The sequence below is a fragment of the Phascolarctos cinereus genome, unplaced genomic scaffold (assembly GCF_003287225.1).
Source record: "Phascolarctos cinereus isolate Bilbo 61053 unplaced genomic scaffold, phaCin_HiC Scaffold_726;HRSCAF=1367, whole genome shotgun sequence".
NCBI classification, from domain to species: Eukaryota; Metazoa; Chordata; class Mammalia; order Diprotodontia; family Phascolarctidae; genus Phascolarctos; species Phascolarctos cinereus.
Genome location: NW_027556098.1, coordinates 386,103,990 through 386,116,876, shown reverse-complemented (window position 1 = coordinate 386,116,876; position 12,887 = coordinate 386,103,990). Strand labels below are relative to the sequence as shown.

At 43.1% G+C, this 12,887-nt stretch overlaps 1 protein-coding gene across 3 annotated transcripts in view; it reads left to right on the top strand.

Annotated features, from left to right (window-relative positions):
- The window catches only part of TMEM51 (transmembrane protein 51), a 74,735-nt gene extending 62,396 nt beyond the window's left edge, over positions 1 to 12,339 (top strand). For all 3 annotated transcript variants that reach the window (XM_020973412.2, XM_020973402.2, XM_020973408.2), the window contains 2 exons: positions 10,379 to 10,872; positions 11,131 to 12,339. In XM_020973412.2, coding sequence (XP_020829071.1) covers positions 10,529 to 10,872; positions 11,131 to 11,533 — 747 coding nt within the window. In that variant the 5' untranslated portion in view covers positions 10,379 to 10,528 and the 3' untranslated portion in view covers positions 11,534 to 12,339. The remainder of the gene's footprint in view (positions 1 to 10,378; positions 10,873 to 11,130) is intronic.
- The last annotated feature ends 548 nt before the right edge of the window (positions 12,340 to 12,887 follow it).

Below are 12,887 nucleotides of genomic sequence, written 5' to 3'. Positions count from 1 at the left end.
TCCCCTGGTTTCAAAGCCAGTCCTTGTCCTACTGTCACACACTGCCTCCCACAACTCCCTGGGAGTTGGGAAGACTTGAGTTCAAATCCAGCCTCTGAACCCATACAGGCCCTGTAACCTTGGACAAGTCACTCTTAGTGACCCAGGGAACTCTTACAGACAATATGGAGAGGTGGAGCCAAGATGGCGGAATAAACGCAGGGCCTCACCCGAGCTCTCCCTCAAACTCCTCCAAATAACCTTTAAATAGGGGCAGCTAGGTGGCACAGTGGATAGAGCACCGGCCCTGAAGTCAGGAAGACCTGAGTTCAAATCCAGCCTCAGACACATAACACTTAACTAGCTGTGTGACCCTGGGCAAGTCACTTAACCCCATTGCCAAAAAAAAAAACCCCAACCTTTAAATAATGACACTAAACAAATTCTAGAGCAGCAGAACCCACAAAAAGATGGAGTGAAACAGATTTCCAGCCTGAGATAACTTAGCAGGAAAGGTCTGTTGCCCCAGGGTGGGAGAGGCGCAACGTCCAGCTAAGTCCCCACTAAACCAGGAGCAGACATCGGGTGACTGAATCATTGGCAGCAGTGGCGGTTTCCAGACCTTTTAGTCCACAGACAGTGAGGAGATCAGACAGTAGGTCAGAAGAAGATTTACACGGGTCCCTTTGCTTGTACCAGGGGCAGGACTGTATTGCATTGCCTCTACTTGGATCTGGGGTGCAGTCCTGGGACTTAGTGCCAGTGCGAGGAGGAGCACTAGTGCAGCAGAGCTTGTGGCCACAATCATAGTCCCACAAACCAGTGCCCAGTACAGGAGAGGAGTGAACACACCTCTCCCTAGATCATACCGCCTTGGAAGAGCCAGAACCTTCCAGGCCCCCAGAATCACCTCTGAAAAGAGCTGCCCACAAAAAACTAAAGCTTGGGACAGGGCGCCCTCCACTTGGGAAGCAGAGCCCCACTTTAGCATAGTTAAAAGTCAAGAAATGGGCCGGAAAATGAGCGAACAACAGGGAAAACATCTGACCATAGAAAGTTACTACAGTGACAAGAAAGACCAAAACACATACTCAGAAGAAGACAACAAAGGCAAAATTGTTTCATCCAAAACCTCAGAGAAAAATAATGAATTGGTCTCAGGCCATGGAAGATCTCAAGAAGGATTTTAAAAATCAGTTAAGAGATGGAGGAAAAATTGGGAAGAGAAATGAGAGTGACGCAAGAAAATAATGAAAAAAGAGTCGACAGCTTAGTAAAGGAGGCACAAAAAAAAATACTGAAGAAAATAACACCTTAAAAAACAGAATAAGCCAAATGGTAAAATAGGTGCAAAAATTCACTGAAGAGAACTCCTTAAAAAAAGTAGAATTGACCAAATGGAAAAGGAGGTACAAAAGCTCATTGAAGAAAATAATTCCTTAAAAGTTAGAATTGGGCAAATGGAAGCCAATGACAAGAAGCAATCAAACAGGGGGAGCTAGGTGGCGCAGTGGATAGAGCACCAGCCCCGAAGTCAGGAGGACCTGAGTTCAGATCTGGCCTCAGACCAAACACTTGACACTAGCAGTGTGACCTGGACAAGTCACTTAACCCCAATTGCCTAAAAAAGAAAAAAAAACTAAAAAAAAAAAAGAAACAGTCAAACAAAATCAAAGAAATGAAAAAAAATAGAAGAAAATGTGAAATATCTCATTGGAAAAACAACTGACCTGGAAAATAGATTCAGGAGAAATAATCTAAGAATTATTGGACTACCTGATTAAAACAAGAGCCTAGACATCATCTTTCAAGAAATTATCAAGGAAAACTGCCCTGATATTCTAGAACTACAGGGCAAAATAGAAATTGGAAGAATCCACTGAACAATCTCTTGAAAGAGATCCCAAAATGAAAACTTCCAGGAATATTATAGCCAAATTCCAGACCTCCCAGATCAAGGAGAAAATACTGCAAGCAGCCAAAAAGAAACAGTTCCAATATCATGGAGCCACAGTCAGGATAACACAAGATTTAGCAGCTTCTACATTAAAGAATTGAAGGGCTTGGAATATGATATTCCAGAGGGCAAAAGAGCTAGGATTACAACCAAGAATCACCTACCCAGAAATACTTGAGTATAATCCTTGGGGCGGGGCAGGGGCGGGGTGGTGGGGGGGGTGAGGGAGAGGAATGGATATTCAATGAAATAGAGGAGTTTCAAGCGTTCCTGATGAAAGACCAGAGCTAAATAGAAAATCTGGCTTTCAAATACTAGATGCAAAAGAAGCACAAAAAAGGAAAGAGGAAAGAGAGATCATAAGGGATTCAATAAGATTGAACTGTTTATATTCCTACATGGGAAAATGATATTTATAACTTCTAAAAATTTCTCATTATTAAGACAGTTAGAAGGAGTATACACAGACAGAAAGCCGAGATGTGAGTTGAATGTGATGGGATGATTATCTAAAAAAAAATAAAATTAAGGTATGAGAAAGAAGAATGTACTGGGAAAAGGGGAAAGGGAGAGATAGAATGGGATAAATTATCCAACATAAAAGAGGCCTGAAAGAGATTTTACAGGGGAGGGGAGCACATGAACCTTACTCTCATCCAAATTGACTCAAAGAGGGAATAACATACACACTCAGGTGGGTGTAGAAGTCTATCTTACCATATAGGAAAGTAGGAAAGGAAGGGGATAAGAGAAAGGGTGGAGAGAGGAGTTAATAGAAAGCAGGGCAGTTTGGAGGAGGTAAAGGGCAAGAGCAAAACATTTTGAGGAGAATGGACAGGTGAAAGGAGAAAGTAGATAAACAGGGGGAAAATAGGATGGAGGGAAATACATAGTTGGTAATCATTACTATAAAAAAAATTTTTACAGTGAGTTTCTCTGATAAAGACTTCATTTCTCAAACATAGAAAATTGAGTCAAATGTATAGAAATAAAAGCCATTTCTCAATTGATAAATGGTCAAAGGATATGAACAGGCAGTTTTTAGACAAAGTAATCAAAGCTATCTATAGTCATATAAAAAAATGCTCTAAATCACTATTGATGAAAGAAATGCAAATTAAAACAACCTCACACCTGTCAGATTGACTAATATGACAAAAAAATGACAAATATTGGAGGGAATGTGGGAAAATTAAAACACTAATGCACTGTTGGTGAAGTTGTATGCTGATTCAACCATTCTGGAGAGCAATTTGAAACTATGGCCAAAGGGCTATAAAACCTTTGACCAAGCAATATACCATTACTAGGTCTGTGTCCCAAAGAGATAAAAAACAAAAAGGAAAAGGAACTGTGTGTACAAAAACATTTATATCCGCTCTTTTAGTAGTGGCAAAGAATTGGAAATTGAGGGGATGTCCATCAATCGGGGAATGTATGAACAAGCTGTGGTATATTGTTGTGATGGAATATTATTGTGCTTTAAGAAATGATGAGCAGGATACTCTTTGAAAAACCTGGAAAGACACAAACTGAAGCAAAGTGAAATGAGCAGAACCAGGAGAACATTGTACACAGTAACAGCAATATTGTATGATAATCTACTATGAATAGCTTAGCTATTCTCAGTAATAAAACGATCTAAAACAATTCTGTAGGGCTTATGGTGAAAGGTGTTGTCCATCTCCAGAGAAAGAACTGGTAGAGCCTGAATGCAGATCAAAGATACTTTTCCGGGGCAACTCGGTGGCACAGTGGATAGAGCACTGGCCCTGATGTCAGGAAAACCTGAGTTCAAATCCAGCCTCAGACCAAACACTTGACACTAGCTCTGTGACCCTGGGCAAGTCACTTAACCCCAGTTGCCTGAAAATAAAAATATATACATATTTATCCTTTATTTTCTTGGGGTTTTTTTTCTGTGTTTTCTTCCACAGAACGGCTTACATGGAACTGTGTTTTGCATGCCTATACATGTATAACCTATGTCAAATTGCTTGCCTTCTCAGTGGAGGGGACAAGGAGAGATTTGGAGAAATTTTGGTACTCAAAGTTTAAAAAGAAAAGAATGTTAAAACTGTTTTTACGTGGAAGAAAATAAAATATGAAATAAGATTTTTGTTTAAAAAGATGTTAGTGAATACATTTAGATATCCCATAACAGAGGGAGTTTCCTAAACCAAAGAAATCATAGCTCTGTTCCCCTTCTCCCCACAAAAGCTGACATGTATATCGTTCATTAAGGTTTGCAAAAGATTTTGTATCCATTCTCTCATTTGAACCACAGTCCTATGAGGTAAGTATTATCTCCACTTTAGAGATAAAGAAACTGAGTCTGAAAGAAGTGGGATTGCCCAAGGTCATATAGCTAGCAAGCGTTTTGTTGTTCAGTCACTCTCCCTGACCCCATTTGGGGTTTTCTTGGCAAAGATACCAGAGTAGTTTGCCATTTCCTTCTCCAGTTCATTTTGCAGATGAGGAAACTGAGGCAAACAGGGTTAAGTGATTTGACTAGGGTCACACAGCTAGAAAGTGTATGAGGCCCAGACTTGAATATGGGAAGATGAGTCTTCCTGACTCCAGGCCCAGAGCTCTAACCACTGCACCACCTCGCACCTGGCAAGTATCTGAAGTATAATTTAAGTCCAAGGCTTCTTGACTCTAATTCCATGCTATCCATTATGCCATCCTGCCTCTAAGAGTGAAGAGAAAGTTTGGTGTGGTGGAAGTCCTGGGTCCAGGGCCTGCTGGCTTTGACCATTAAGAGCCATGTGGCTATGGCCATGTCACTTAACTACCTCTCTGAGCCTCAGTTTCTCCAACTGCCAAATAGGATGATCATCTTTGCACTCTGCCATCTCAAAGGATTGTTGGGAAATGAGCACCTTGTAAACTGTTCTATGTGCAGGAGCCATGGGAAGGAGGATGGGCTCCTCCAGGGTGTCCTTCTTGGAAGTGACCATCTTCCACCTTCCTGTGAACACAGAATTAGCCCCTTTCCAACCTTCCCAGAAGGAAAAATGTAGCTATAGTGGGTGCTGCATGTCACCACCAAGCCCAAGGATGAGAAAAGCAGGAAAAGCAGACTTCAGTGGAATGGATTCCGATGGATGGTCCTTCCACCTCAGTCTCAGGTGTCAGCGGGAGGTGGGAGGTCACACATGCTTTCAGTCATTCCAGGACCTGTTTGGGGAACCGGCATTGAAAGCAATGGAGTGATATGTCCATATGTGTGTACAGTGGCCAGTCTGGACTCCTTTCCTTTTGCCCCATGGAGGGGAGCACAAGAGGGGCCGGGGTGTGAGGGGACAGAGTCACTTGAATCAATGAAGCAGTCAAGCATTTATAAAGCTTCTACTGTGTGTCAGGCACTGTGCTCTGGGGATACAAGTACACACAAGTGAGACGCCCTCATGGACCTTACAGTCTATCAGGAAACCCTCCTTAAATCCCACGAGGACAAAGATTGTAGCTTTTTTGGACTTTCTACTGAACTTAGCACAAATTTAGGGTTAGCACATATCTAACCATGGTTTTGTCATAGCATAAGTAAGCATTGATCAGATATAGTGTGTGCTGACCCCTTGCTAGGTCCGTAGGACTTTGAGCTTTAAAGATTATAGCTCAAAATACCTTTTAAAAAAACTATTTTTAAACCGAAAGATGGGTGTTGATTCACCATAATTATCTAATGAGAAAATGCCTCTGTGGCATTGGGTTTCAGATGGCAGGATAAGTAATCCCTGTTTTGAGGACTGGGAGGGATGTAGGATTAAAAGCAAGACCTTGCCCATCTAGGGCCCAAAAATTTGTCCCAGGGATGCTAAAAATATGACGGCCGTGCCAAGCACTCCAGTGCAGTACGGGTCTGTTGACAGAGGTGATGAGAACCATTACCTTCCCCGGGCTCCATCCGTCTTCTGACTCAAACTGAGTTGCCTAGGAGGGCTTGGCTTCCTTCTGCATCCACAGATATTGTTGAGTGCCTGTTTGATGAGGCATCGAACCGGGTGCTTACCTCAGGGTAGGGGTGCAAGGCTGCTTCCTGGAAGGAGCAGCGTTGTGGTTGTGGAGTCAGAGGACTTGGGTATGAAGCCCAAAGGCAGGGTCTACCATTTACTCCCTATTTAACCTCAAGCAAATGTCTTAATTTCCCTGGATCTCAGCTTCCTCATCTGTAAAGTGACGGGCAGCCAAGTAGCAAAATGAATAGAGCACCTGGCTGCAGTCAGGAAGACTCCTCTTCGTGAGTTCAGATCTGGCCTCAGACACTTCCTAGCTGTGTGACCCTGGGCAAGTCACTTCACCCTGTTTGCCTCAGTTTCCTCGTCTGTAAAATGAGCTGGAGAAGGTAATGGCAAACCAACCCAGTATCTCTGCCAAGAAAACCTCAAACGGGGTCATGGAGAGTCAGACATGACTGAAAAACAACAAAAATGAGGGGATGTGCTAGATGGCCTTTGGGGCCCCTTCCAGTGCTAGATATAGGCTCCGATGCTCCTGGGATTTCTTAGAACAAGTTGTCCCGCTAGGCTGGAGTACAATCCTTTCTCAACACAAGTCTCTTACAATCCTTCGATTTCTTCTCTGCATTCAGCTTGGCAATGAACCTTCTCTGATTTCTTTACTTGTTAGTGCTCTCTTCCCTCCCCCTTTCCTCCCTGGGACCCCTACCTTCAATACCTTGAGAGCAGAGACTGACTTTCCTTTTGTGTTTGTATCCCTAGCATTTGAAAATCAATCTATGAATCAACCAACACTTATTAAGTGCCTGCTATGGGCTGGGCACTGTGGGAGACCCTGGGGACACAAAGTTGAAACAGTCTCTGATTTCAAACACATAGTAGGTGTTTAATAAATGCTTTTTTTTTTATTAGACCAAATTTTTTTATCCATCCATCAAGCGTTTATTAAGCCCTACTATTTTGCCAGGCACTGTGGTAAGCAAAGTCCCTTCCCTCAAGGGGTACCCATTCTATTTGGGCAATGACCAGTATCTAGTAAGTGGGAGCGTTGTTGAAATTAACAAACCGGAGTCTGTCCAGAGGAGGGTGACCAGAACTGTGAGAGGATAATTCTAGAGAAATGGCTGTGTTTTAATGTGGAAAAGTCATAGTAGGGTCATGATAACAGCTATTCAAACATTTGAAGACAATCATAGGAAGAGAGACTGCACTTCTGCTTGGCTCCAGAGGGTCAAATTAGGACCAGTGAGTGGATGTAGTAGAGAAGCTTCCCCCAGTCTACACTAGCATGGTGCCATAGAATGAGCAATTGAAGAAACTAGAGATTTTCATCTAGGAGAAGAAAGGATAATTGTCTTCTAGTATTTGGAAGGCTGTCGCTTAGAAGGAGAAGAAAGGGAACAAGCATTTATTAAGCACCAACTGTGTCCTAAGTATTTCACAAATATTATCTCATTCTCTGAAGAGAGAATAGATTTTCTTTTTGGCCCCCGGAAAGCAGAGAAAGAGAGAACCTTCTTAACAATCAGAGGTATACAAAATAATAATGATGATGATGATTATCAAAAACAACAGTAATGATTATCATTATCAATAATCATCATCATTAGAATATTCTCAATAATAATAATTGATTATGGTTAATAATAATGAACATTATTGTCAATAGTAATAATCTATAATTATTATCTATAATAATGGTTATCAATAACAATAATAATAATCCCTGGCACTTTAAGGTCTGCAAAGCACTTTACAAATGTTACCTCATTTGGTCTTCACAGTAGGGGCTATCATCCCCATTTTACAAATGAGGAAACTGAGGCTGAAACAAATTTAAGTGACTTGACCAAGCACTAGAATTAAGAGGGGTTGGAGAAGGCTTCCCGTAGAGGTAAGACTTTGATTGGGACTTAAAGGAAGCCAGGGGAGACAATGGGCAGAGATGAGGAGTGAGAGCAGTCCAGGCGTGGAAGACAGCCAACACATAATACGTGTTTAATAGATGCTTGTTGACTGACTCACCGGTCACATTGCCACTCTAGGCTTAGTTTGCTCATCTGTAAAATGAGGGGGTTGGAGTGGATGGCCCTTCTGGCTCTAAGTCCGTGGCCTTCCAGTCTTAGAGGTCAGAGGAGAGCCGAGGATGAGGGCACCGTCATTAATGGATCTGCCATGCTTGGCTTCATATTGCCAGCCACCCCATAGAGACTACCTGAGATGAACCGGAGCCCATCAAATGCCATGATACCTTGCCAAGCCCAGTCTCTCTGACCTCTGGAAGGGAAAGATGTAGTTTTGGGGTGGAGGCAGAATAACAAGTCAGGCTTTTAAAGGGTGACTCAGATCCGCATCTCAGCCTCCTGATATGTGACCAGGCAGAGACCTAGGAGCTGCATTTCCAACCAGCCCCTTGTTGGAACAATCATGATGATACGCTGCTTGGGTCATTCTCTGATGCCTCATGGGCTATGCAGGTGCCTCTGGCTATTGGAGGCCCTGCCATCAGAGCCTGAGCTCGGCGCAAGCTGGAGAGGCTGCCTCTGCATGCCCGTGACCTAAGAACTTGCCCACAGAGACTCTGAGAGGTTCAACGTCACCAGGGTGCTTCAGGGTGATGGGGTACTTCAAGCCAGAGCAGCAAGCAAAGAAGACTTAATAACATTTCTGTCATACTTTCCATTTGACCAAGTGTATGACTTGCATGTTCTTCCTTGAACTCACTGTGACTGAAGTGATTCAGGGAGCCTTACTTAATAAGCTCTCTGTGCCTCAGTTTCCTCATCTGTAAAATCAGGATAACAGCCCCTGCCTGCCACGGTTCTCCTGAGGCAGGCCCAAGTGAGGCGATATATGTAGTCTTAAAGTGACAGGATGATACGGTCATAGAATCATACCATTAGAACTGGGAAAAAAGAAACCCAAAATCTTACAGACCATTGAGTTCACTCCCCTCATTTAACAGGTGAGGAAACTGAGGCACAGAATTGCTAAGTAACTGATCCAAGTAGTAAGCAACAAAGCCAGTAATTGAACCCATCCTCTCCTTCTCAATTCCTCTACACCACATTACCTTTTGTTAATGTTTAGTTATTGTTCTTTTCCCCATAGAAGTAGGGCGAAGGCTTGACCTGATTTCACTTGCACAGAGATCTTTCAATGAGAAAACGCTACCAATACAAACCAACCAGTCAACAAGCTTTTATTAAGCACTTAGCCTGTGTCAGGCCCTGTGCTGAGTGTTGCAGATTCTTTGGTGTGAGGAGTTAACAGTGAGGACCTTCTGCCAATAAAGGTCGGTACCTTCTCTGCATCTTGGAGCAAGGTTCTCAACCTGGGGTTTATGGGCCCCTTGATTTCAGGGGGGCTGTGACCTTGGATGAGAAAAAAGTTACATCCAGATCTCAACATAATTGATTTCCTTCCTATTTACATTTTATTTTATGCATTTAAAAATATGATTCTGAAGAGAGGACCATAGGCATCACCAGATACTGCAAAAGGGTATCCTGGACACCCACAAAAATGGTGGAGAGCCCCAGCTTAGAGAGCTGCCAAGCGCACTTAGAAATTCAGTGATTGGCCCACAGTCACACAGCCAAATAGGAGACAAAGGTTTAAACTTGACCTGCCGTGTTCCTGGCTCCCCCTATCTACCTCCTCAACCCACCAAGAAAAAGGGAAAAATTCCCTGCCCTTGTGAAACTTACATGAACATGTATACACAAGATACACAGAGATAGACAGATGGAAGGTGATCTTAGAGAACAGACCAGAAACAATCCTAGAGCACGTGGTCTCAGGGTGCCAGGGCACTGAGAGGTTACAGCATCTTTGAACTCTTGAGTTTGAACCCACTCTCTGCAGGGGATTAGTATGTGCACGTGCAAGAAGAGACTGTGCCCCCATTTGGGAGGGGCGGGGTAAATGTTTTCATGTCATCAGGCTGACCTAGGGCAGTGCCCACTGACAGAAAGAGAGAGAGGGAGGAAGAAGGGAGAAAGATCTAACTGTGTATATATGTATGTACATGCATATGCATGTGTGTATATACATATATACATGTATATGTGTATACATAGAGGTCTAGCTATGTGTATATATGTATGTATATGTATATCTATGTGTATATGTACATGTACACACATATACTTGTATGTGTATACATATATAGAGAAAGAGATCTAGCTATGTGTATATGTGTATGTACATACGTGTGTGTGTGTGTGTGTGTGTGGAGAGAGTAACCTTAGAGGGGAAACACCTAGGAGGACCAGGAAAGGCTTTCTACAGAAGTTTTGATAAGACCCTTTTTCTTGCCATCAGGGAGTTTATTTATAGTCTAATGGGGAAAGAATAAAATCTATACCCAGATACATTTAATACAAATTAGAATATGATGGAGGGATGAGAAGAATGTGAAGTACTTTGGGATCTGAATTAATTTCCCTCTTCCCCATCTGTGCCTTCTTTTCAGATCTTTTGGTGACAGTATCCCAGAGGAGAAGTTCAGGATTTGGTTGGAGGATGCTTGATGTGATCTCTTGAAAGCAACCAACAGAGTTCTTTTGCCTTACTTTATAAACAAATACGCCCATCAGCTCCTTCCTGCTCAGTGTTTGTGGCGATGATGGCCCAGTCCAAGGCCAACGGCTCCCACTATGCCCTGACCGCCATTGGACTAGGGATGCTGGTGCTGGGGATCATCATGGCAGTGTGGAATCTTGTCCCGGGATTTAGCCACTCAGACAAACCGTCAGTGCATGGGAACAGCAGCAGCCCTGGTGGGGGGATCCTCAAGAGCAAGACATTCTCTGTGGCCTATGTGCTGGTGGGGGCCGGGATCATGCTCCTGCTCCTTTCCATCTGCTTGAGTATCCGGGACAAGAGGAAGCAAAGGCAGGGGGAGGAGGAGATAGCCAGAATCCAGCATGATGCGGCTGTCGGAGCTCAGTCCCAGGAAGAAGACAGGTAAGCCAGTGAACGATAAACCTTTCCCAGGGAAGCTGCCTTTCCGAACTGCAGGTTTGGTATTAGGGGAGAAGGAAGGGGAAAGAGTTCATATTAATATTTAGTTTTACTGATGAATTTGTCACTGAGCGTGTCATTGGACGCACTGCCCCTACCTTACATTCCCTTGAGATATTGAGAGTCCAGTGCTAAGCTTTGTCACCTCCATTTCTCTGTTGGTCTGAGCTAATGGGATGCCTTGTATTTGATATATTACAGCCAAGAGGAGGAGGAGGAGTCCCACTCAAGATATTATGTCCCCAGCTACGAGGAAGTGATGAACACCAACTACTCGGAGGTGAGAGAATTGGAACAAAACCCTGGGATGAACGTGTCTCTCCCCTCCTACGAGTCACTGACGGGGCTGGACGAGGCAACTCCCACCACAGCCCAGGCTGCCATGGAGACCCACCCACCAGACAGACAGAACTCTAGGCTGGCAAAACGCCTGAAGCCTTTGAAAGTCCGAAGGATTAAGTCAGAAAAGCTTCACTTGAAGGATTTTCGAATTAACCTGCCAGAAGGGAACCTGCCCCCTCCCACGATAGAACCTTTGACTCCTCCTCCACAGTATGACGAGGTCCAAGAAAAACCAGCAGCAGATACCAGGCAGCCAAACTGAGTTCCCAATGATGTGGGGCGAGGCTGGTTTGGGCACTGTTTTGCCAAGAGACTCCAAATGGGCTGGAATGGCTTAGAGTTTTAAAACTGATGGACCCCATATGTATATATGTGTGTATCATATTAACTTCGGTGGGAAGGCAGGGCAGAGGTCAAGAAGGGGATCGGAAGTGCTAAGCCAGATTGACATTCCATAAAACCTTACATAGCGGGAGAGGAGAGATCTGAGAGACGCGTCTTAGACATCTCTACTTCTCATTTTAAGTTAAGAGCGCCTGTTATCTATCTTCAATAGCGTCCCTTCGCAATCCTGAGTTATTAGCAAGAAACACTCCTCTTTCCATCTAGGAAAGGAAAAGTATTTTTATTTTTATTTTTATTTTTTTGTCTTTGAGTGTTTGTATGTGTTTTCCTTCTCCCAATAGAAATGTGGTTTTTTGTTTGTTTGTTTCAACAAGAAAAAGAAAATGTCTCTGCCTTCTCAAGCATTTTGAAACATTAACAGGACCGTACAAGGGATTGTATTGTCACCAGGTTGACTGAGCAGCAACACAAAATGTTTCAGGGGCCTGGAACCCAGTGGCTGGTCTTGGAAAGCCGATGAAGCTCTCAGTTCTTTGAGGGCCAAAGGTCTGCCAGGCTTCCCACAGTGGACGGGTACTGGTCCCCTTTCTCTTGTACCATTGGGAAAAAAATATATCATTACCAAAAGGGTATAGAAGATGTCTGATGTTTTAAAAAGATTTCTTCTAAAAATTGTGCAACTGAGTTCTTTTTTTAAATAATAAAAAAATTGTTTTGTATGTAGTACCACCTCTGTTCTGAACTACTCAACCAAGTGAGCTGTATAGGCTTTGTAGTACACAAGAAAGGACATTGGTTTTGGACTTAGAGGCTCTGGGTTGGAATCCTTGCTCTGCTACTTAACTGTGTGTGTATGTGTATGCATATATACATATATGTATATACACAGGTGTGTACATATATGCATGTGTATATGTGTAATATATACATCTTTGTTACATATATTTTTGTTGCTGTTTGTTTTGTTATTTTATTACATATATACATGCTTGGGCCTCATTTTCCTCATCTGGAAAATGAAGGGATTGTATTGATGTCCCTTTCAGACCTTCTATATTAAGATCCTAGGATTGCATTTTTAGAGATCATCTGGTCCAGAAAAGCTAAGAAGCCATTGGAGCTAAGTGCTAATGACATTAATTAGCACATGGGTCAATCATGAGAATGCATTTTCTAAAAACAGAGAACATAGAACTTTAGAGGGCCCTTTGGACAATATTGGCTGAGCTGGACAAAGGCCTTGGGGAGCAGGGGTTCTAGCCTGGGGTCAG